At 41.9% G+C, this 23991-nt stretch overlaps 1 protein-coding gene across 1 annotated transcript; it reads right to left on the bottom strand.

The window, feature by feature from the left end:
- Positions 1 to 1223: 1223 nt before the first annotated feature.
- On the bottom strand, positions 1224 to 14981 carry LOC141766012 (netrin-4-like). The gene is made up of 10 exons (XM_074632430.1): positions 14614 to 14981; positions 12640 to 13202; positions 9571 to 9843; positions 8274 to 8400; positions 7842 to 8030; positions 5488 to 5695; positions 5229 to 5347; positions 5036 to 5104; positions 3037 to 3210; positions 1224 to 2665 (listed from the first exon to the last, which is right to left on the bottom strand). The coding sequence occupies exons 1-10, from the start codon at positions 14684 to 14686 to the stop codon at positions 2523 to 2525; spliced, it is 1938 nt and encodes a 645-aa protein (XP_074488531.1). The 5' UTR covers positions 14687 to 14981; the 3' UTR covers positions 1224 to 2522.
- Positions 14982 to 23991: the final 9010 nt, after the last annotated feature.

Genomic DNA, 23991 nt, shown 5'->3' with positions numbered 1-23991 from the left:
ATTATCATAAAGTGGGCATGTCTGTAAAGGGGAGACTCGTGGGTACACATAGAACCCATTTTCATTCACATATCTTGAGGTCAGAGGTCAAGGGACCCTTTTGAAAATGGCTATGCCAGTTTTTCCTTCACGATCAATGGATTCCTTAGGTTTTTCTAGTTTCATATGATACCAGTATCTTCACTCTAACTTTAAAACTGAGCCCGCTACAACATAAAAATCGCAAGTTGCGTTAATGCCTTAAATAAATTAGTGTCGTTAAAACGAATTTGCGCTAACAAGTTATTATTAACTTTGACAGTCCTAATATAAATACATACCGTACTATACAATGCATCGGAAACTGGGTCTGCATTGACAAACAACAAAATCTTAAAATGCTCTTTAGGTGTATTTGTCAGTGATAAAAACATAATAATATAATATTCTATAATAATATAACGCTGTGAAAGGAGCCATTCTGCAACTGAAGCCTCTCATGTGTGCCAAGCGTGTTGGAGAGCTACGGTGGCCGAGGCGAAAACACGAATGGCCCTCTCTAGAGCCATTTTGAGCAGAGCCAGTGTGTAGAGCGTGTGTGTGTACGAGGGAAGTGAGTGGTGAAGCAAGTGAGAGAGAGCGGCGGTAACGTTATCGACTCCGGCCCAAGCAGGGTTTGGTTTGTCCGTTCTGTGCTACTGTAGAAACATGGCGGAGCAACATGGTGGACTCCGTGGCGAGAGGACTCGCTCCCGATGTACAGTAGATATAAACGGCTCATTCTAAGCGAAAACAATGATTCTTATTTTCAGGTGATTATACGCTAAAGAAAACATAGTTAATTAATATTATATTCCATTTCTGCCAATAGATCACCCTAACTATTACACACTGGTACTTTAAGTACATTATGCCGATAGTACTTACATACTTTTACGTAAGTAACATCTTGAATGTAGAACTTTTACTTGTAGTGGATTATTCTCACAGTGTGGTTTTAGTACTTTTACTTCAGTAAATGATCTGAATACTTCCTCCTCCTTAAGAGTTCAGCGTAGAAGATATAAAGGTGTATTTCTCTCTTGTAACCAAAGGAGGGCGGTACTAAAACATGGGTCAAACATCAGTCAGCCACCTGTAGATATTACACACAAGTAACACACATCAGGCTATTCATAGTCATAATGTCACCATGGACGGAAACAGACTTTTCCCAGAAGCATTAAGAAATGAGCACACTGATGTGTCGTTTATACAGTTTAGATTTAAAACAAAAAGAACACGTAGGACACACAGAAATAGAATTACAAATATCACAATGACGGCAGAGTACATTCATCACCACTTTGTCCTTTACAAGGAAATCTCCGGCCCGTTTCTCTTGTTTTGGTAAAGTCTTTGGGACAAGGACACGGGCGCTGATGTCATGTTTGAGGAATGCATCGTGTCTCCTCGCAGAGTTTGTCCTTCTCCTCGGAGACAGCGGACCAGACCTATTCTTAACTGGGCCTGGCTCAAAAATGGGCCTGTGGACTCTGGATCTGATACACAGTGATGTCAAAGGCTTTTAATACATGTTTATTTTGGGGCCAGCGGGAGTCACAGGCCAAAAAGAGGAGCATATGTTAAGAGAGTGCTCTCTTTCTCACACACACTGGCTCCCACAGGGTCCGGTTCGGAGAAATCCTCCTCATATGGAAGCAGGTTGAACAAGGACAGCAGAAACTCACAGAATCTGACCGAAGCACTCTGACGATGAGCCACTCACGCTGTGAGAGCAAACTTAATCCTGAGTGTTTCAGTCGGTTGCTTGTACTCCAGACCAGAGAGGGTGGAGCGGAGTGTGTTTTGCTCTCAGACAGCAGGCGGGCGAGTTTTGCCAAAGCAGAGCTGTTCAGATTAAGCCGGCTGATTCCTTTAATGTTTTTTTTTCATCCAGGAGTTACTTGTTCTGACCTGCCACAGACTCCCTGCCATCAAGGACATCCAGCGTGCGCACACATCCACGCTCACACACACATCCTTATGTTGACTTCATTCATGATTTATCGGCGATATCTTGTGAGACGACGAGGATAATTCAGTCTGCGCCTTTGCAAAATATCAAAGTAAACAGCACTCAATGAAATTGATGCAGGAGGACGTGACTGGCTCATCAACTTCGACGGCAACTTTGGCCAGGAAATAATTGAGTATTTAACATGCATTCCTTTATAAATAACCTGGAAAATATCATACAGTAACACAGGAACGGAATTCAGCTTTGTCTTTGTTCAGATGAAAGTCTTTATGGCTTGCTTTGTTCTGTTTGAACAAGTGACTAGTCTGGCGAGGTATGTGCTTATTTCTACCACAGCACTGTGGCGTTGTAGCTGTTTCTTGTGGCCGTGGACTCCACTTTAGAAGCAGAAGAAACAGTGAAATCTCTGTAGTAGGCGTGGGGGTTTTGCTTTCATTTTAGTGTCAAAGCAATGCCTAATTCAAACAGTTCATTCTGCACACTCCTGTATGTCCCTCTGTCCGCTGCAGTCCTTGGCGATGCCCTACCGGCGGCCGCAGTCTCTTCTGATGATGTGGAGGATTTTGCGTCCCAGGGTTGACTTCCACGGTTTAACCAGGCTCTTGGTGTTGATCATCAGTCGGCCGGTCTTCCAGTCCTCGTGACCAGCCACCACATACTCAGATCCTGGAGAGAAGAGAGAGCAGAGTAAGCCTTACTGAATTTCAAGTCAACCTAGAATGTCACTAAAATACACAGAACAGAAGAAAAATATGTAAAAAGATCATTATATAACTATAATCAACCAGTGAAACACTGTGCTCCTCTGGCTGGCTTGGATGAAATGATTATTGTGAAAGTTTTAGATGTGAAATAGTCTCATAACAGAGACGTGGCTCTAATATTTAAGCTGTAAATGTCCAATCTAAGTGAGTGATGCTGGGACGTTGGCAAACCACTGACAGATCCTTCAGAACGAAGCTGGCAGATTGTTCACCTCAAGAGTTAAATATTTAATAACCTTTTGTGAGCAATAAGTGGAAGTGAGTGCAGCTGACCTGGGTTGAGGATGGGACATGTGCAGCCCTGGGTGGTCCAGGACTCTGGGTAAAGGGTGACGCTTCCCATCTGGATCTTCATCTGAGGGTTCTGGTACAAGACTTTCTTGACCTTGACCTCCACCTCCGCGTGGGAACCTTTATCGTGAGCTGACATGACCTTCCCCACCAGCACTGCCAAGGCAACACAACGAAACATACAACACATTAGCAAAATACAATTTCCACTTCTCAAACTTTTATTCTTTCGCACCAGACATATTTCTAAGATTAAAGGGGAACTCCAAATCAGTTTACTAGTCAGTTCAAGTCTAGGAAAATAACCAGTGTCAGGATTTGTTTCTTGGCTTGGGTTTTGGAGACTGCACATATTTGACAGACAGCCTGCATTATATACTGGGGGCATTGAATTTGAAAGATGTGTCTGTGAGTCAGGGAAAGACTAATGAAAAGATGCTATCGAGTTGCAACATGGGAATTGTAGGATCCAGCGTTGATCCATGCTGTGGACTATAAAGCCTTGTTTATACTCCCAACAGCTGCGGACAGTTATTAGTTAGTAGTTCTGTTTATACTGTACGCTCGGAGACCGAGCTCCACACATGCGCAGTAGATCGCTATGCTAGCACTGGTAGTATAGTGGATGCGCAGACAGGTCCGCGCAGACAAAATGTACGTCATGCAGACCCTCACGTACACACGGATGCAGAAGGTATATCTTGGCCTCTGCTGCATCAATTTTAACCTTGATGTGCAAAACAAAATTTCTTTAAAGGTACCCTGTGGAGTTTTAGAGCAATGTTTTGGTGAGTGGAGTGAACTTTGTTTTGTTTGTCCTGGTGCACGTGCACGAGGACGACGGGATGCACATTCCTGCCGATGGTTTCTCACTATACCATTGATCCACAAGGGGCAAGAAACGCAGTGATATGCCAGCAAAGGCAGGGAAGAAGAAGACTTCTTGCAAGTAAACATGGATGTAAATCAAGCTCCCAGGAAGAGCGCAGGGCTTTGAAGTAATTTTCGTAGTGGTCAAACAGGGGTACTAAAACTTCCGTGTCGATCACGTGATGCCATTGGGCCCAAAAATACTTTTTCTCATAGACTTACATTGTGAAAGAGATGTCTGTAACTCAGCAGATTTTTTTTTTTAGGTGAATCAACTCCCCAGTACGAACCCTCTAATAGCCCTTATTTAAATCATTAGGTCCTAAAAGGTGTCAAATGCATTAATAGCTGAATCCAGAGTTATTTCCCCTCCTCCGTTCATGTGAATGAGGCCCAGACCGAGGCCTGAGCGAGGGCTGGGAGGCGAGGTTAAAGGAAACGCTACTGCGCCAGCTCTATGGGCCCAATGACTGCAGAAGATTGACGGACGATCCGGGTACTTTATCTCTCCGGAGTCGAGCCATTTTGGCTTCATGCGCCACTGAGCAACTCTCATAGGAATGAACAGGAGACCACCTACAACGCTGTATCCAGTTCTCTTTTATACATCCATGATGAAAACAAAGCAGGTTTTAAAAAAATCCAAAAGTGGCTTTGCAAAAGTTTTATGAGGAAGAAAATTCATTCAACACGTTTGATAGGCCTCAATGATACACATAATGTGTTTTGATGTAGACAGAAAATGTGTTTGTTTACAAGAAAACTTTAAAGAATCACTGGACAAGATATGAAGAGGAACAACCAACATTTGGAATTTTATTAAAGACAGATCTGATGGGTTTTAAACACTCCATTATGTTGTTGAATAGTGTCCTTCAGTGGTGTAGTGGTCATGATAAGGTGGGTGTACTAGTTGGGTAAGTTACCGAGGAGGAAGTGGGTATACTCTACAATGTATTCCAATGGCTTTTTGTGGCTGATAGGTGGGTATGCTGTAAACCGCCAGAAAAAGATGTGGGTGTACCCCGCATATACCTGCGTATACCCTCCTTCACTGCCACAACTGGCTCACACAATACTGAATCGATTCCCTCTGTCAAACAGCACTTACCATAGTCGTACTCTGCTCCACAGAAGAGTTTAGGACTGCCAAGGGTTACTTCCACACACTCACATTTCTCTGTGAAAACATGAATAATAAGATTCATATATCATCATGATGTATAGATTTCAAGATCAAAAGAGCTGTGTTTTATCTGCGTGGGCTGATGAGTGTGCGGTGCATTATGTGACCTGTGACTCACCAGAGTGGTGCAGTGCAGAGAAAAGCTCCTCTACCCTAAAGAGTGCCGTCTCACTATTATTGCTGCTGCTGCTGTGTCCCATGTGGCCGGTGGCTGTATAGAAGACCTCCACATCTGAGCTGTGCCGCAGAGGTAAAACCAGTCAGAGGCAGGGCTCCACTCAGCGTTAATCACCCAGAATGCACTCCACCTCTACGCCATACATCACTTAATCCAAGTACAAATACATATGGATATGGCATTAAGCCTTGGCTCTCACCCAGAGACGCAGTCACCGTTGTAGGGGTCACAGTCTCCCGTGCAGTCACATGGACGGCAGCCGTATTCATGAAGCCCCCAGTATCCCAGCATGCAGCTGTCACAGCTGGGCCCCCCAACACCGGGCTTACAAGTGCACTTCCCGCTGCTAGGGTTACAGAGAGGGCTACCTCCTGAGAGGACGGAGCCTACAGGGTGGCAGGAACAGGCTGCAGAGGAGCGGGGTGACAGAACAAGATGTTAACATTTCTGTTTGTAGGTCAAAAGACGTCGTGTCTCCTTTTCTGGCACGGACCTTGAAGCACTCAGTATACATTATGAGCCTGCAAAGGACAAACACACTTGTAGAAGCACAAACAAACACATTTAGAGTGTACACAGTGAACTCCCGTGGCAATATAAAAAAGTGTAAACTGTATTTTTTCAACCTCATGTAACAAGCAACAAGCTGGGAGAATGTACTCAGCGTGCTTTAAGCAGCAAAAACAAACAGTAAATCATTCCCTCTCTACGCTGCCAGACCGGCCGCCTGATGCTCCCTCGTGATGGCAGATTGATTTTTTGTTACTTGCTTTGTCTGTTTCCAAAAACGGCATGTTTGGTCTTAAAAATGCTCGGCGGGCCTGGCGGGGGGAAAGGGCAAGAATGGGAAAAATGTGCTCGCATGGTCCGTGGGAAATTCCTCCATTGTTTGCAATTACAGTCACATTCCAAAACAGTGCGGTCGCCGTCATTCCTGTTTAAGAGCGGACTAGAGTCGTCTTACTATCTCATCACTGGGGAGGCAGTGACTCAGAGAGGTGCTGGGGGGAAAATAGCCTTATCAAAGAGATCAATCTGCTTTAATCTCGAGGGTCAAAAGAAAAATCAAATCACCATTACCCGCCCTCAAAATATCAAAGGCTCGCCCTCTTAATTGGATTTCTCTGCTGGCATTCATCCAGACAGAGTTATGGTTTAAAGAGGATCTATTATGCTTTTGTGCTTTTCCCCTTTCCTTTAGTGTGTTTTTTGAGCATGTAAAAGGTCTGCAAAGTTACAAAGTCCACGCCAAAGGCTCTGTTCAGACCTGGCATTAACATGCGACCTCAGTGATCGGATCACAAGTGGACAGCTTTAAGTACGTCTGTTCACACCTGGCATTAGAATACGTCTCCACACGCGTCTCCAGTGTCCACTTGTGATCCGATCTCACTTCCCCGCTCTATATGCAAATAAACACGTGGTAAACACACAGCTACTACAGCAGACGTTGTGTCGCAATATTACAGGAATTTCCGAAGTAATATCCTACATTCGTGAATACATCAATTCGTGGTACATTTTATTAACATCAAAATATAAGGTTATTGTACTGGCGGTTCCCTGGGACCCCCATGCTGCTGACAGCGCTGCCTTTGCCAGGCACCAGTGGGGTGCAGAGCTTCAGAGAGCCGGGGATGAGAGAGAGCGAATATGTGGGGGAGCAGGCGAGCGAGAGAGCGTGCGGGCGGACCGGTGTCAGCTCCGTGCAAAGCACCAGAACGAAAACACGACACATCTCCGACAGTATGATAATAATGCACTTCGCATGCCTAGCCTGACGGTCTATAGATTATGTAGCCTATAGATAATATATAATATATATATTTTAATAAAATAAAGTTGTACCGACAGAATGCAGTAGAGCACAGAAGCCGTTTCCATGCTGTGAGGCAGACGAGGACTTGCGTCTGCCTGTCTATTCACATGAGGAGCGCAGAGACCCACGGATCCCAACGAGATGTCAGTTGAGTAGGCGGTCCTTCAATGTGGCCCAAGACACATTCACGTACACACAGCTAAAATAATGTGGCCATATGTGACCCAGACCACCTCTGAATGTGATCTCAATGCGTCTTGAGTGCGTAAACACCTGTACTTAAAGCTGTTCACTTGTGAGCCGATCACTGAGGACGCATGTTAATACCAGGTCTGAAAAGGGCCACAGAAACACTGCTTCTGAACTGTCTGAAATGCCTTGCTTGAAGTCCTGCCTTTTCTTCCGTATTGTGGTGATGTCACCAAGTAACACATTTACATAACACTTGTCTAGCGGTTAGTTTGGCACGCCCTCAAACAAAGCTATTTAGAGTGGAGCTGGAGCAGAGTCTGAAGAGTTTGGTTCGGTTGACATGCGTTTCAGACAGAGGGTGAAAAGAGGTGCTGCAGCGCAGCCGGTATAAGAAAAGTAAAGCGTTTTTTTAACATTAAAGCATGCAAACGTGTTCTAGCAGGAACCCGAAATACAAGTATGCAGCTGAAAATAAGCATATATATGATAGGTCCTCTTTAAGGAAAAAAAAAAAGGGCTACACTTTGCAGAAAAAGATTTACCTTTGCAGGAGTCAGGGGCGGTTTTTGGTCGGCTGGGGTCTCTGAAGAAGCCCTTCTTACAGTTCTGGCAGTGACGGCCCTCCGTGTTATGGCGGCAGTCGTCACACACGCCACCGCTTCGCCGTCCCGATGCCAGCCACAATCCACGACTGAAGTGACAGCTCTTGGCATGACCATTACACTTGCACTCTATAGGTTCAGATGGACATGTACAATCAACACACACTGAGACGTTTTTCTTTGCTCGGCTGATCTCTCACAGCAGTGATAACTCTTAACAGTATAGCTGACATAAAAAAGAGGAACTGCTCTGTTATTCATCTTGCGTGAGTGTCTAGGTCATATGTGATTTATGGGACTAAATTCACTTTCGAGATACGTCTGCATGCTGTGTGTCCTACTCTGTGTTTGACTCTTTGCCCCATCACTCACTTTGGCACTCATGCGGTGTCCCTATGATGCCGTTGGCGGCCTGCCAGGGCTGGTCATTGTGGAGAGGTGCACAGCGCTCGCAGTGGTCGCCGGCTGTGCTGTGTCTGCAAACACACTTGCCGTGGACCTGTCAGAAAAACACCACAGACAGAAACGGATTAATTTGATTGTATCTGCATGCATCTTTTAATTGTTGACTGTATGTTTTTTCAAGTGCTTCAGGAACATTGCTTAGAGAAAAGTGAGCAAGTGGTACTGCAGCATACTGTGTATTGTATCAGAGCTCAACACTAACTTTTAAAAGTGGTTGCCAAGCTGGCAACCAGGCAACAGCTTTTGGTTGCCGAAACAGCAAATAGGGTTGTCATTTTTATTAACTATATATTTTGAGTAATTACTATGCAGCTAGATGTTAATAATGAAAATGTGACATACGTACATACATGCTTTGCAGTATAATTTTCCGTCCAGCTCAAAGATGCTGAGATACTTCACCTCCCAAGAGAGAGATTTCCTTTTGTTTTTTTGTTCAGGTTCATCTGGTCTCTGTCAGTTGAATCAATTTGCACATTCGTTTTTAATGTTAACTGAATGTTGCAAATGTGTTACTTGGTGACATCACCATGTTACGGAAAAAAGGCAGGACTTCAAGCAAGGCGTTTCAGGCAGTTCAGGAGCAGTGTTTCTGTGGGGGAGAGTAACTCCCCCTGGCGAGGACATTGGGCTTTGTAACTTTGCAGACCTTTTACATGCACAAAAACTATATAACCTTAAAGGAAAGGGGAAAAAGCACAAAAGCATAAAGTCCTCTTTAATTAAATGTATGGTCTTTAGTTGTATGCAGGCGTTACTCTTTTCATTGAGCCTGATATACTTCTGAAGTGGTTACACTGTGCAGCTTATTACTACCTGTGTAACGTGTCCACACCCCCTTAGACCATGTTGGAATCAAACAAGTGCTTCTATTCTCCATTTACAGTAAAGAGAATAACTCGACAGAGACTATGGGCTGTTAAAGCATTAGGCTGAATACCATAATTAAGGTTTCCACATCCTTAAATCCCTGTAATGGTAGGTAAAGCTACCCAGTCTTCACTACAGCCTTCATCTTCAGCGGCACATACCAGCATACAGCTGAGTAACAAGGGAGGGGTGGGAACAAAACCACAAACCTTCTACTCCCAGTCTCACCCCATGAACAAATAAAAACGAAGCCATCGGCAGATCTTCAGTGTGACACAATATCTCAGTGAGTTCTCACAACAGAAGAGCTTTTCCTTGGTGGAGTATCACTCACCACGTTGTTGGTCTTCTGCAGGCTGGGTTGGTAGCCCCCGGCTGGTACACAGTGGTCAGCATGTCCATTGCAAAGGCAACTGCCTTTGACAATAAAATCATAGATGGCATAGTGGTCTGTGGGGAGGACGGCGGCACCGGGATGTTTGGCCTGGCAGGGACACTGCTGGCGCTGCAGCAGATGGACTCTGAGGTTGGTGATCATGAGCTGATCCTGGGCAGCCGGTCCATACGGATCCACTGAGTGCCACGGCGACAACGCTCGATAGATCACCTGGAGATAAGAGTAGAGGAGAAATGTCTGTTATTCCATTTGTAAAAGCCTCTTTAACAAGTGAAAAAAACACTGACAGACCATGAACATAAATTATGTCAGTTTCTCTTTTTTCTTGCTCTGCCAAATAAGAAACAGGCATCAATCTGGTTCGCCTTTCATGTTCCTCAAATAGCTGCTATTCTAGGAAAGTCAGACTAGCTCCAATGTAAACGTGGACAAATGGTTCTTGTTCTCCCTCGTTAAGTTAAGTTGAATGTTGATCTTTCAGATAAATCCTCTCTGTCTGTTTATGAAAATGTGCACAGATATTAAAGAAAAAACCATAGGTCATTACTCTTCATCACATCAGGAATGAAAACTGGCAGACACACAATAAGAATTGTGTGTTTTATGGAATAAAATTGAAAGAAGGAAGCATGAGTGGATAAGTTCGAGACCCCAAAAATATAGAAATCTGGACAAACTATATCCTCAATACATTCTGTTTCATTTTTCAATTTTTCATTTTTTTGTAATTGTCTCTGTATCTGTTTGTACTTATGAGCATATGTACAATAAAGAAAGTATATATATTAAAAAAAAAAATGTCAACAAGTTTCACTGTATAATCATTGCACTTGACAAATAAGCTAATTCTGATTTGCAATAAGAAAAAGTTCACTTGTGGTGACCATATGTTTATACTTTAGCTCATTACTGCAAGCAGAGAGTTTAAAGTAAGTATATGATGTCTGTAGTGTTACTTTATTATTGAAACTCTACTTGTTGAGCAACTAATTATAAAGGGTGACAGGCTTACACAAGAGAGCTGACATCTACTGTAGCAACAAGACGCATACTTGTTCCAAATACACTGCAATTATGAGATCAGTCAAAGCCATATCTTCATTCAGAACCTCCCAGCGTGGTCCGAGGTTCCAGTGAGAGTCTCTCTGTGTGAATGAACGGCCTGCTCATGAATTAACCATCGCTGGTTATCTGGCTCAGACCTCCCTGATACAGCTGCTCCAAAACAATGCTTTGAGGGAACATCAGAGGTAACATTGATATTCTAGCTGTGCATGTCAAAGCAGTTTGCAGCTTTTGAAGGCTGACCTAACAAAAAAAAAGTCTCCCAGCCATCAGAGGAGGTCAGTTTACACAGCGACTGTTAGTTCAGTGTGTGATATCAGCTTATATAGAGCATCCTGGTGCCAATAAATGGACAACAACAGCAGCAGAGCAGAGTGTTACTGCTGTGAAGTTCTGTTTTGATGTGGTCACTCTCAGATCTGAGAAATAAAATCACAATCCAATATTGAAACTTTTTCTCTGAGCGACAGCAACCTCAAAGATCACTGATCGTAGTTATAATAGAGTTTTAATTTAGTGAAGATTAGGCTTGGGATGGATGGTCATTTGTCTCGACCAAAGTGATTCTTAGTCGACTAACACTCATATGATTTTGTCTGAGTTTCTCCACAAAGTATCACACAAAAGCACCACTTTAAATCTTGTGTTTACCAAAGATGTGATCATAAGTTTCTTGGAAATAAGTCATTCAGCATGAAAAAAGCATAAAAAATGACTAATCAACTAAAGAAATCTCAGTCGACTATAAGACCAAAACGACCGATTAGTTGGCTAAATGACTAAGAGGGGGCAGTCCTAGTGCTAATTCTATATTATTGTCCCCAAACTTTCTGTGGAATAATATTGTGACAATATGACCATATTTTGTTATCGGTTCTCCAAAAATCTGTAGTTTAAATTAAGTTTTTAGCAAATTTCGATTAAAAACTAAAATGAATATTAGCTGTCAGTGTTCTTGTTTTATAGATGTGAAGCCATAAACATTCATGCACACTTACAGCAATCTGGGGTTTAGTATCTTGCCCAAGGACACTTCAACATGTAGACTGCAGGGATCGAACCATCAACCTTCCGATTAGTGGCTCCTCAACCTCCAGAGGCATATAAAATGGTTGTGCCTAGTATTTTTGGTGCCCCTAAGTTCTCATGTGGCCCCAGCCTGATATTTGTATGATATCATGCTATGTATTTATTTTGCATTTGTTTTATGTTGTGGCGTCTGAAACTTTAATATATGTTTAAATGCTGCTGTCTTGGCCAGGTCTCTCTTGCAAAAGAGATTCTTAATCTCATTGAGTACTACCTGGTTAAATAAAGGTTAAAGGGACTATTTGTAACTTTTTACACGTATAAATCTACCGGGTTAGGATCCCATATGCATATGCACGCTCGCGTGCTCTGCTCCTCTGCCTGCTTGCCTTCATTCACACACCGTGCGCGTTCTCGCTGTCTCGCTCCACCTTTAGACGTGCATGCACGCTCACTACACACTGCAAAAGAGTTAGTTTAGCTCTGAAAATATCTAGTGGGCGTTTGTGCAGAAATAACTGCTGCAGCTCCTCCAGACCAACAGAGGTTTTCCGTGACGGGGCTCTGCAGCGAGAAACGTTATTGTCTCTGACCGGGTGCCGGTGTCTCCCAGCGGTCGCGGTCAGGAGGCGATAAAGTTTCTCTTCCTGCCTCAGCCCCGCTGCTTCAGCCTCTGGGGCTGAAGCAGCGGGGCTGAGGCAGGAAAAGCCAACTCTAGGATCAGCATTGATTCATGGAGAGACCTTCGTCTGGTCAGCTAACATTACTGTCAAGCAGGTGAAATGTAGTGATATTGTGGTTTTAGCTGACGTGTGTCGCCTCACTGTTAACAAGCAATTCTGATTCTTACAAACAGTCCCTTTAAATAAAATAAAATAAAAATATATAAATCTGTCTAGACCAGCTCCTCACCTCTCCTCTGGTACAAGGGAAAGCTCCTGAATACTTGGAGGTGCATGTTGCTCCACTCTCCCCGGCTGCTGACCCCTCAGCCGTACCAAACACCTCCTTACAGTCTCTGGCAAAGAGCCTGAGTGCTCTCCACGTGGTCCCGTGGTCCTGGGAGCGCTCCAACACCATGGCAGCCGGGCGTGGTGAGCGGAACACCAGGATGAGATGAGTGAGGAGGAACTCCGTCTCCAGGTCGAGCTGCAGCGTCTCCTCCTTCACCCCCTCTGCAGACTGCCACCAGGTGTCCGGGTATCGGAAAGAGGAGTCGCTCATGGCGGATGCAGGGTGCGCCTGGCTGGGGATGGCTGAGTTGCACTTGGTGCATTTTGCTACCGAGGAGCAGGACTCCTTCGTCCGCGAGGAAGCTGTCTCTCTGTAGACGCAGTAGGGCTCCGAGGAGTTGGAGCCGCAGACCGACTGGGTGCTCAGCACTCTGCCCTGCGCCAAATTACCCATGCGGGGGTTGCAGGCCCTCCTGGAGCAGCGGCTCTCCACGGCTGCTGGCAATCTTGATTTAGACATCTCTGGTAAGAAAGAGGTGCGTTAGTTTTTAGTATAAACCAGTGGCAGCTGGTGGAAATTTTTCTAGGTAGGGCTGTGCCACATCCAATCAATTTCAGCAAACATCCGGGTATGATTTAAAGGGAATATTGTAACTTTCAGAAATGCTTGTTAACAGCAACACTTGTGGCTGTTAAGTCAACGAAAGTCAGTGTCGGGCTCGCGCTTGCTCGCTCTAAATAGACATGAACGAGCATCGCTCAAAACAGTGAGGTGACACACGTCAGCTAAAACCACAATATCACTCTATATTTCACCTGCTTGGCAGTAATGTTAGCTGACCAGACGAAGGTCTCTCCATGAATCACTGCTGATCCTAGTGTTGGCTTTTCCTGTTTCAGCATCCGGGGCTGAAGCAGGAAAAGAAACGTTATCGTCTCCCGACTGCGCCCGCAGGGAGACACCGGCACCCGGTCAGAGACGATAACGTTTCTCGCTGCGGAGCCCCGTCACGGGAAACCTCTGTTGGTCTGGAGGAGCTGCAGCAGTTATTTCTGCACAAACGTCCACTGTACATTCACTAGATATTCTCAGAGCTAAACTAACTCTTCTGCAGTGTGTAGTGAGCGCGCATGCACGTCTAGAGGTGGAGCGAGAACGCGCACGGTGTGTTAGTGAAGGCAAGCAGGCAGAGGAGCTGAGACTCCGGCAACACGCGAGCGCGCATATGCAAGCGTGACTTGGTAGATTTATACTTGTAAAAAGTTACAAACAGTGCCTTTAATGCAAAAAAAAGTGAAGGTATCAAAAACACATTGCTACTTTGCAGTTAAATAATTAACAATTATTTTATTCCAACAGGAAGAGTAAATAATGCTTTTAAAAAACACAGCAGTATAAAATGTACTCAGTGGTGGAATGTAACTAAGTACTTTAATACAATTTTGAGGTACTTCTACTTTACTTGAGTATTTCCATGTTCTGCTACTTTATACTTCTACTCAACTACATCTCAGAGGGAAATATTAGACTTTGTACTCCACTACATTTATCTGACAACTTTAGTTACTTTACAGATTCAGATTATTAATACAAAATATAATCACATTACAATCAAATTACACATTACAATCAAATTATACATATTACTGGGTGCATTCCATATTTAAAACACAAATATTGACAATTTGTATAATTTTTATTATTATTATTATTGTTATTATTATTAGTAGTAGTAGCCCTCTATTGGCCGGCCGCCACTGTTTTTTAGTATAAACTGAGTTAAAGTGAGAGAAGAACTGCACCAACTGCCTTTCTTGAAATGTGTGCACATATAATGCTGTGGGGTCAACTGGATTTCCCAGGATAACACGCGCAAAGCTTGTTTTATTCATTCACATCTCCATGAAGTGCGTAAAAGTCTCAGAAACTCACCGGCTGCCAGAGGAGAAGATGCGCACACCTGGATGAACACCTGGATGAAGACGAGTAAAGTCCACAGTCTCATCCTGGAGGAGTTTGTTGTCTTCTACATAAAGTCACCTGTCCAATATAAAAGCGCCTTTAACAGCTTGATCCAACGATATTATCCAGTCGTTAATAATCCAACATGTTCCTCTATGATATAAACTCACAAAAAGTTCCAGAAATCAAGAAACTCAGCAGAGTTGATGGTGATCTCATGTCTGTCTGTCTGTCATGGTGTAGTGATGCCTGTCTGAGCGCTCATTATTATCCTGAGATTATTCCAGCCGACGCACTTCAGGGTTCAATCTGCTCTCTGTGGAGAGTTCATTGACATTTGTGAATATGAAGAGGTTAGCACCGCCCTCCTCTTCTCTTCTTGTCTTCTCACTAACCCCGCCCACACTGCTTCCTAACATCAGACGTTTCAAAAGGAGCAATATAAAAACTATGGAAGACTTGTTCACTCTGTTTTAAAGGGGATGGTTTCATTATGATTGTCAACATCTTTATATGTTTTCACCATTAATGAACAATCATCTAAGACCATTTTTATTAGCCTCAAACTAATAAATGCATATTTTTAGAGTAAAAAAAACTACTTTTGGGTTGCCAGGTTGTAAACCTGTCTGATGTATATACTCTTGCTTTATCTTTGTATTTAGCAAAAAAAGTATTAACATTTACAGCTTGACTGATTTTTGTAGTGGAAGAACCAGATGCAACGATTTATCGATTAGTTGTCAACTATTAAATTAAACAGCAACTATTTTGATAATCAGTTTGAGTAATTTTTTTAAGAAGAAAATCTAAATGATCTGATTCCAGCTTCTTAAATGTGATTATTTTCTGTTTACTTTACTCCTCCATGACAGTAAACTGGATATCTTTGAGTTGTGGACAAAACAAGACATTTGAGGACGTCATCTTGGGCTTTGGGAAACACGGATCTACATTTTTCACCATTTTCTGACATTTTATAGACCAAACATGATTAATCGAGAAAATATTTGTTAGTTGCAGCCGTATAGATATTTGATCTGAGAGCAGCGTTTTTCCTCTACATTCCTCAATAAGCACATATAATGAAAGCAGTTGGCTGTCATCAGAAGGGTAGGAAAAGCACTGGTCTAAAACAATATGTGAGACATTTAGATTGCCTCCACTAACCACCCAGGCACTTGAGCGCTGACCGACAGGCACGTCATTGTGTTGCATTCCTGCCACACATCAACACTTATTCCTAACTGCCAATCATTAACAACGCTTTACCTGCCTCGTCGTCAGACCTGGACCTGAAGGGGTCACGCAACTCGTGACCCCAATAATCATCCAGTTGCATGCCATTTTATAAAAGCTTTAACAGTGACGTCACCTTATTGAGTCATTTCAAAAAGAAATAATCATATGATACTACAGGTAGATTTGCCAGCGGCTAACATTATGTATCATATAGTCATTTGATACATGTAAAAGCAAAGACAGGACAAGCTGACGAGTGAAGATGAAAAGGGAACGGTGTCATTGAGCATATGCATCATACCTGTGAATACATGAGGTCAGGTGTTCTCAGAGTGAATATGACCTGTCATATGAATCATCCTCTCTCATATGTTAAAGGAGAAGAAGGGGGGTCGTGAGCATTCTCCGTCTCTTCCCTAAAGGCATCCCGGATCAGGACATTCCTTGAATACTGCTACTCTCGTCACAGTGACGGCCTCTTCTCTTTAAAGGGGGACATGGTTCACATCTGTGTGTTTTTAGATTTGCATGGGTTATTTTCGGTTGTCTCCAGATGATCCGCCGGGGCAAAGGGGTGATGCACCCTGAGCTGTTCTCTTTGTACATCACTTGCATGTTTTTCGATCCTTAAATCCCAAGAGGAGTCGCCGTGAAAAAAATGCTGCAGAGGAAGGATGTCTAATCTCGGCCAGTCTGTGGTGTATTCCCCTGGCAGGATGAAAGCTACATGACAGACAAATTCCTTTACTCTCTTTAACTCCAGCTGTTTGTTGTTTTTTCTCTGTTACACAACTTGAAATCTACTGAGCCAAATCATTAAAGGACATTTTGGGAAATATTCGTATTCTCTTTCTTGCTGAGAGTCACATGATTGGATGAGAGTGGTATCAATCTTCTCATCTAACTCTCAGCAAGTAAGAGAATAAGAATTTTCCCAGAATGTCCAACTCGGTGGGCAACTCTGGGGTCTGAAAAAGTGAAGTCAATCATGAAATGCTTTAAACCTGCATTATTTCTAATAGCCAGCAGGGGGCGACTCCTCTGGTTGCAAAAAGAAGTCTGATTGTATAGAAGTCTATGAGAAAATGACCCTACTTCTCACTTGATTTATTACCTCAGTAAACATTGTAAATATAAGTTTATGGTCTCAATCGCTAGTTTCAAGTCTTCTTCAATACAGCATGATATTCATTTAGTAAATTATGGTCCCATTTAGAGTCAAATAGACCATAAAGCAGGGTATGCTTTAGGGCGTGGCTACCATGTGATTGACAGGTCGCTACTAAAGCGTTGTCTGGTCTGGGTGTTGTCCGTGTTTTCGTTTTACAACTTTCACAGTGTGTTTTCAGTTCATGAAGGTTGATCATAACTTTTTTGGTCACCTAAAACTATCATATTCAGCATTCAGTTGTACTTAGCTCCACCCTCTCATGTTACTTCTGGTTGCAAAGAACCAAGATGGTGACGACCAAAGTGCTGAACTCGAGGCTTCAAAACGGCAGTTCACAAACCAATGGATAATTACGTCCACTTCTTACAGTCTATGATCCAACTATTCCATTAAAGGTACTGTGTGTAAGATATTATATTATTATATTATATAAATATTATATTCAATTTCTGATAATAGATCCCCTGAAAAGCTACACACTGTTCCTTTAAGAGAAAAAACTGTACTCTTATTCCATTAAAAAGCTCAAACTAGTAATTACCCCAGTTTTGTTGTATGATTATAAGAAGCTCATGTATCTATGTGGGAATACTACAGATACGTCCAGTTATGAATAATGTCAGGCATTAGAGCACAGTCAGAGGGGTTAGTTTAACAGCACATGAAATATTGGGATGAAATACTCTTCTCATGTTAAATCACCTCCCTGCCAGCTTCAGTCTGGTGCTGGACCTCCACAGCCGGTGGTGCTGCTGTGGCCTCGTCATCTAATGGCCCAATAAGATGATAGACGTGGGGCCGCTCCAGCGCCGCCGGCCTGCTTTATTTCCAGACTGTAAAAGGATATGGTTCCCTCCCCCTCTCATGCTGCCATGTCACCTAGTACCTTCAGCTCACTGAACCGTCTCAACCCTTGCAAGTAATCTGTCTACTCTGCTGTAAAAGCCAGACAAAAAGCCAGACATGCTCCAGGCAAGGAGGAGTAGGTGCTTTGCCCACAGGCTAAACACCTTCTGTCACTGGTTTCCTTGCTCCTCGCTTCCATCTTTATGACGTTTATCATTGCTATCTGTCTGCTTCTTCATAGCCATAACATTCCCTTCACCCACATTTTATCACATGGTTTGATCTGACATGACACAAAAATGAAGCAGGATCTGCGTTATGTAAATATTAGTCCTACAATGCAACTCTTCCCATGATGTAACTCGTTTGGCATTAACATTGTTTGTTATTCATATTATACAATGACAGTAGTAAGACTTTTGATACTACTTAGCACAGCAAAGGCCTCCACACACGTCCCCCCTAAACCCATCTCCATCCAGACACTTCTGGAAGTTTATACTCTATATTTTACGTCACCTTTTGACACATTGCACAGGAAAGACTCAACAGATGACTGAGCACAAGCCTGGTTTTTAAGAGCGGACACAGAAACAGGGGAACTGTGGGAGTTTCACCTTCATAAAACCCAGGCAGGCGGATGTGTCCCAGTTTTATTTTTTAGTGTTATGTGGGGGGCGGACGGAAAACCCATAGAGGGCTGAAGTGTACCTGTGTCATGTCATCTGCCACATGGTATGATTAATAAAAAAAAAATACAATGAACAGCAGGAGAGGAAACAGTGAAACGTTTTAAGATCGTACAAACCCCAGGAGTGAGTTCTTCTTTTGTGTATCTGACAGGTGAGAGCTGGAAAAGCAGACTAGCAGCCAAACAGGCGGAAATTACTATTGATCCCTTTTGCATAATAAATACTCAATGTGAACATTTTAAAGGGCCAGTGTGTAACATTTAGGGGGATCTATTGGCAGAAATGGAATATAATATTTAGAACTATGTTTTCTTTAGTGTATAATCATCTGAAAATAAGAATCGTTGTGTTTTCGTTGTGTTTTTTCCCAGAACGGCAAAAACAAACACTGGCTCCGGATAGGGCCATTTACGTCTTTACGTCTTTACGTCTTTGCGTCGGTCACTGTAGTTCTCCTAGACGTTTGGCACACGAGTGAAGTTTCAGTTGGTTGCAATCTGCAACCTCACCGCTAGATGCAGCCAAATCCTACACTCTGCACATTTAAAGGTTTGTCTAGTACAATAACATTGGAAAATAACCAAATGCAATGTTCCCCTTCATTTCACCTTTCACTCGACATGGGGTTGGAATATTAAACATGAATTCTTCTTGCTATCGCTTGTATCATCATTCATACTATTGTTGGAGATCCCCATGTCATACATCAGCAATAATGTAGCTTTACAAATAATTGTTGTTGGGATTTTTTATGTCAAAATGTTGTATTCTGTGAGGATGTAGTTAAATCCACTATAGTGGACAATAAAGTTGTATAAAATTCCTAAAGTGGAAGCTCACAGTCTCACAGCCTGAAAAAGTGATGCTCCCGGAAAACACATATAAATTATATATTAGTTCAGGAAAAGACTGTTTTTCAATCTCACAAAAGCAGTTTTTCTAAAAGAATACACGTTTTCCTTCAAGACTTTATATTAGATACATTCCTACATTCAACACTAAATACTTGGTACACACAATTACATGTTATAATTACATGTTTTAAAACATCTAGAATGTAAAACGTGTTTATTTTATTGTATTTGTTCTCCCTTACTGGTGTTGTCCTTTTTATTTTATTATATTTCCATGTATAAGATTTGATTGTACCCTACCTGGGTACACCGTTTAACACTTTTGTTAAGAACTTTCTTTTTATTTCTTTTTTATTGTTTTTTCTAAAACAAAAAGACAACAACGACATTGAAATTTGTTTACTAAAGAAAGAAAAACATAAGGAAAAGAAAAAAGAAATGATATATATAAAACAAAAATGGTTGTAAAATAAATTTGTATCCATAAACCAAACTAAATTATTACAAACAAACATGGTTAAAGCTGTAGGCAATGAAGACTCATAATAGTAAGGGTACATAAGTCTAACTGGTAATGATTCTTACATCCCACAGAAAGGGAGTAAAGAACAATTTGGACAGTTTAAGAAGCAGTGAGCAGCTGGATGTCCTCCCTAATGTAAACCAGAAAACGGTTCCATAGGAAAAAGACATGCTTACTTGCTATTTGGGAGATTTTCAAATATGATATTAGTTGCAGCTCAATTGACATTCACTGGCGCACGCATAGTTCTGTCATTTCCTGTCAGCACAAAATGTAGTAAATAAATCTATTGTACCCTAACCTCCAAAACAGTGCACTATAAAAGGTACTACTTAGCAAGTGTATACTTTATAGCTTTGGCATGCAGTGTGGAAGTGGGACACGGAGAGATGTGGTTGGCACAATGTCAGAGTGTTATGAGTGTTTTGATCTCCATTGTGCAGGGCTCATTAGGAAATGCCCATGTAAGTCAGCCCAAAGAGACTGTTTTCCATTGTATATGGTGCATAGCAAAACACTACAAATACCCTCATGGGTCACATGGGATGGCCCCTGAGGATGTGACATACATGGTGACCTTGGAAAGCATATTGAAGACCGCTGGCAGTTGTTAAAGGGACTGTTTGTAACTTCTTACACGTATAAATCAATCCGGGTCGGTGTCCGCGTGTGGCTATGCTGTTTTTCCAACAAAAACTACATGGAAGCACCAAAAACGCAAAGTTATATCTAGTGAAGCCCGTCTTGCAAAACAGTGTTGGCCGCAGTCGCGAAATAACTGCTGCAGCTACTCCAGACCAACAGAGGTTTCCTGTGTCTTGTGAAGTGAAGGGGCTCCGCAACGAGTTACGTTATCGTCTCCAACCAAAACTCTTGTGTGTCCCCTGTTCCCTCCGGCCGCGGTCGGGAAGCTGAAGCAGGAAAAGCCAACACTAGGATCAGCATTGATTGTATTGTGGTTTTAGCTGACATGTGTCGCCTCACTGTTTTGACCGATGCTCGCTCACATTCAGGTAGCGCGTGCACACAGGCGAGCGCAACAGGACACTGACTTTCGTTGACTTAGTGGCCACAGGTGTCGCTGTTATAACCAATTTCTGATTCTTACAAACAGTCCCTTTCATCATGAGGATGCCTTTGGGCTGCTCCGTGCTAAAACTTCACCTTTTCCACCTAAAATTCCACCTACTCTTCCATTTAGTTGTCCTATTTACTGCTTTTAAACACACTTCAATGAGGAAAAAAAGTCATAAAACATCTGAAAGTTGCAGCTAGATTGAGGATAAGCATGATGAGTGTGTTGTGAAGCCGTCTATTAGTTGGTTATGATTGATGGTAACAGGTCTTGAAGATTTTACCTCAGGCGGGTGAGGTTAAGTAGCTCCTCGTGGATTCTCCGCTGAGAGGCTGAAAGGATGATAATCTCAGAAAGAGATGGATGAGATTTGAGCCTGCCTGTATTATGCGAGGAATGTCTGCTGCCTCACCAGTGTGACCCTGCTTTAGCCTCCATGTCTGTCACATTGTTGTTGTAATGTATATGTTGAAGCAGCAACACATGTAACACATTGCCTTTCTGTGTAACAGGTCAGGACAACATGAATATATCTTCCTTTTAGGTGAGTGGACGTGTACAGAGAGAGCAGTCTGACAGCAGGCATTGCTATTTATCATTACATGCCTTTAATAAATCTTGCTGAAAGCATTTATTGTCGTATATAATAAACAGTAATATGAATCTTTTAGGACGCACTGAGCAGTAATTTACATTACGGTTGGAGACATGTAACCATGGTAGCCCGTGCCAACCTCATTTGACCAAAATGACGGTTTGTTAGAATCAAAGTCTGAATTAAATCAAAATATATATTACACCTAGCAAAGTGAAATATAATACTTATAGAGGCGCTATTGATGTTACAGAGATTTTCTAACATCTGTTATGAACGTTGTCGTCATTACTGCATTGCATTTTGGGATATTTATGCCGCCGTAGTGCCCAGCGTTGCATTCTGTAACATTTCACCAGAAATAGTATGCAATTCATATACTATTGGTTTCATACTAATGTTTCGGACATACTTAAAAAATCTCACATACTGTTTAAGCGTACTAAATAGCATGTTAGTATGGGATTGCGGACGTAACCTAAATATTGTAGATTTGTGACATCACAAAGTTACAGTAATCCTTAAAGCTTGTTTTTTAAATCAAACGCACAGTTTCTGTGATATGAGCTGTGTGTTTCTCCATGGATTGAGCTTTTCGATACTTTCACAGTAATTATATAGCACTTAAAACTGCTTTATACTAAAAAAGACATGAAAATCTCACTTTTTACAATATGGGACCTCTCAAATAAATGTCCTGAAGTAAAAAGCACAATATTTCCCTCTGAAATATAGTGGAGTAGAAAGTAACATAAAGTAGAAATACTCACATAAAGTAAAGAACTATACCTGTACTGTCAGAAGACACTGATGTTTTCCAGCGCTGGTGTTTTTCTGTCACTGATACCAATATCTGGGTTTAGTGACCCTGGCTAAAGGCTGATTCTGCAGGTGGCATATCCCTTGCTTGGCTTTGGCGTGTAATAATGTGTGGAATTGCTGTTTGAAATTGAATTTCCCCTTGAAGGATTAATAAAGTATACTTTCTTACTTTCTTATTGTGTCAGAGAATCATGGCCAAACTAACAGCAATCACATACAGACGTTGGAGGCTGATCTGTCATTGTGACAAAAACACAAGAGGATTGTGATACAACACCTGAAAAATCCTCATTACATGCATTTATCTGGTAAACCTGTCCTGATACTCAAACCACTGGCAAGGTCCTGAAATGAAGCACACGCTATAAATTTAAAAAACCAAGCGAACTTCAAAACAGGAAATGATTTGCCCTGACCCAAAATTTTATTTTTCTCAAGGAAGTAATTATATAGCATATACTGTGTGATTTTATTTATCCCATTTTAACACTTTTAATCACACTTTTTGTGTAAATTTGTAACGCTGTATTATGATTGTTTTCCCCTTTATGTGGACCACCTTGAGCTTTTTGTTGTATTTTAAAGTGTGCTGTATAAATTAAATTAATTACTGTTATGATTATTATTATTATTATTATTATTATGATTATTATTATTATTATTATTATTATTATTATATAGTAGGTGTGTTGATTCAAGGAGAAAATGGTGTGATATTGCCACCTAGTGGTTAAAGTTGGATTTAGCTTGAAAGAAGGAACAATGCAGTAATTTGGTCAATAGAAATGACATTCATAAATATAAATTGTTGCGGTTTTAGACAAATCAAAGAAATACAAGTCATCCTCAAGCTCCTTAATGCTCATCCAACAGACAAAATATAAATTAAATAAAAAATATAAGCCTGTTTTCTAGAAATGTCTTGTTTTAATCACTAGAACAAGACACATGGGATGTATACATTAGCATAATTTGTAGGCAAACATGCATCTTTCTACAGAGATCTTCTGCTCCTGTCTATCAAAGGAGTTTGTTCTGTTAAATTTGTTCAGAGCAAAAACATAGTAGCTGTCAATACATCAGTGTTTAGAAGATACACTGACCCCAGGACCAGCAGGAAGAAAGGAAAAGAGTGCAACCCCATCCCTGATTATACAGCTCAGGTGCAGCTTGAGGAAACCACCAATCCTCAACTTCTCCAGAGAGCAATCAGTGCAAGACCTGTTACACACCTGACTGTGTCTGTGTACAAGGCAACAAAGGTAATGTTGCTTATTTATTAGTTTTCACACCTTTAGTAGTATTGTTAGTTTGTTGTAATTAGGATCGGTCGTGGGTTAGCGGTAATGCACCAATTAGCTGGATGTCAACTGCCTGCTGCTCTACTTTGTGACCGCACTCTCGTCACGTATGCTGTTTAGATGTTAGCTATGCCAAGAGGCTAACTATCAGGATTATTCAATAAAATAATAGCATCATATTTCGGTCAGCTTTTTATACGGATGTGTGAAAGATGGTTGTCAGCGTC

The sequence above is a fragment of the Sebastes fasciatus genome, chromosome 4, assembly GCF_043250625.1.
Source record: "Sebastes fasciatus isolate fSebFas1 chromosome 4, fSebFas1.pri, whole genome shotgun sequence".
In the NCBI taxonomy this organism is placed as follows: domain Eukaryota; kingdom Metazoa; phylum Chordata; class Actinopteri; order Perciformes; family Sebastidae; genus Sebastes; species Sebastes fasciatus.
The sequence above is the reverse complement of the archived record's forward strand: the minus strand, read 5'-3'. Positions and strand labels throughout refer to the sequence as shown.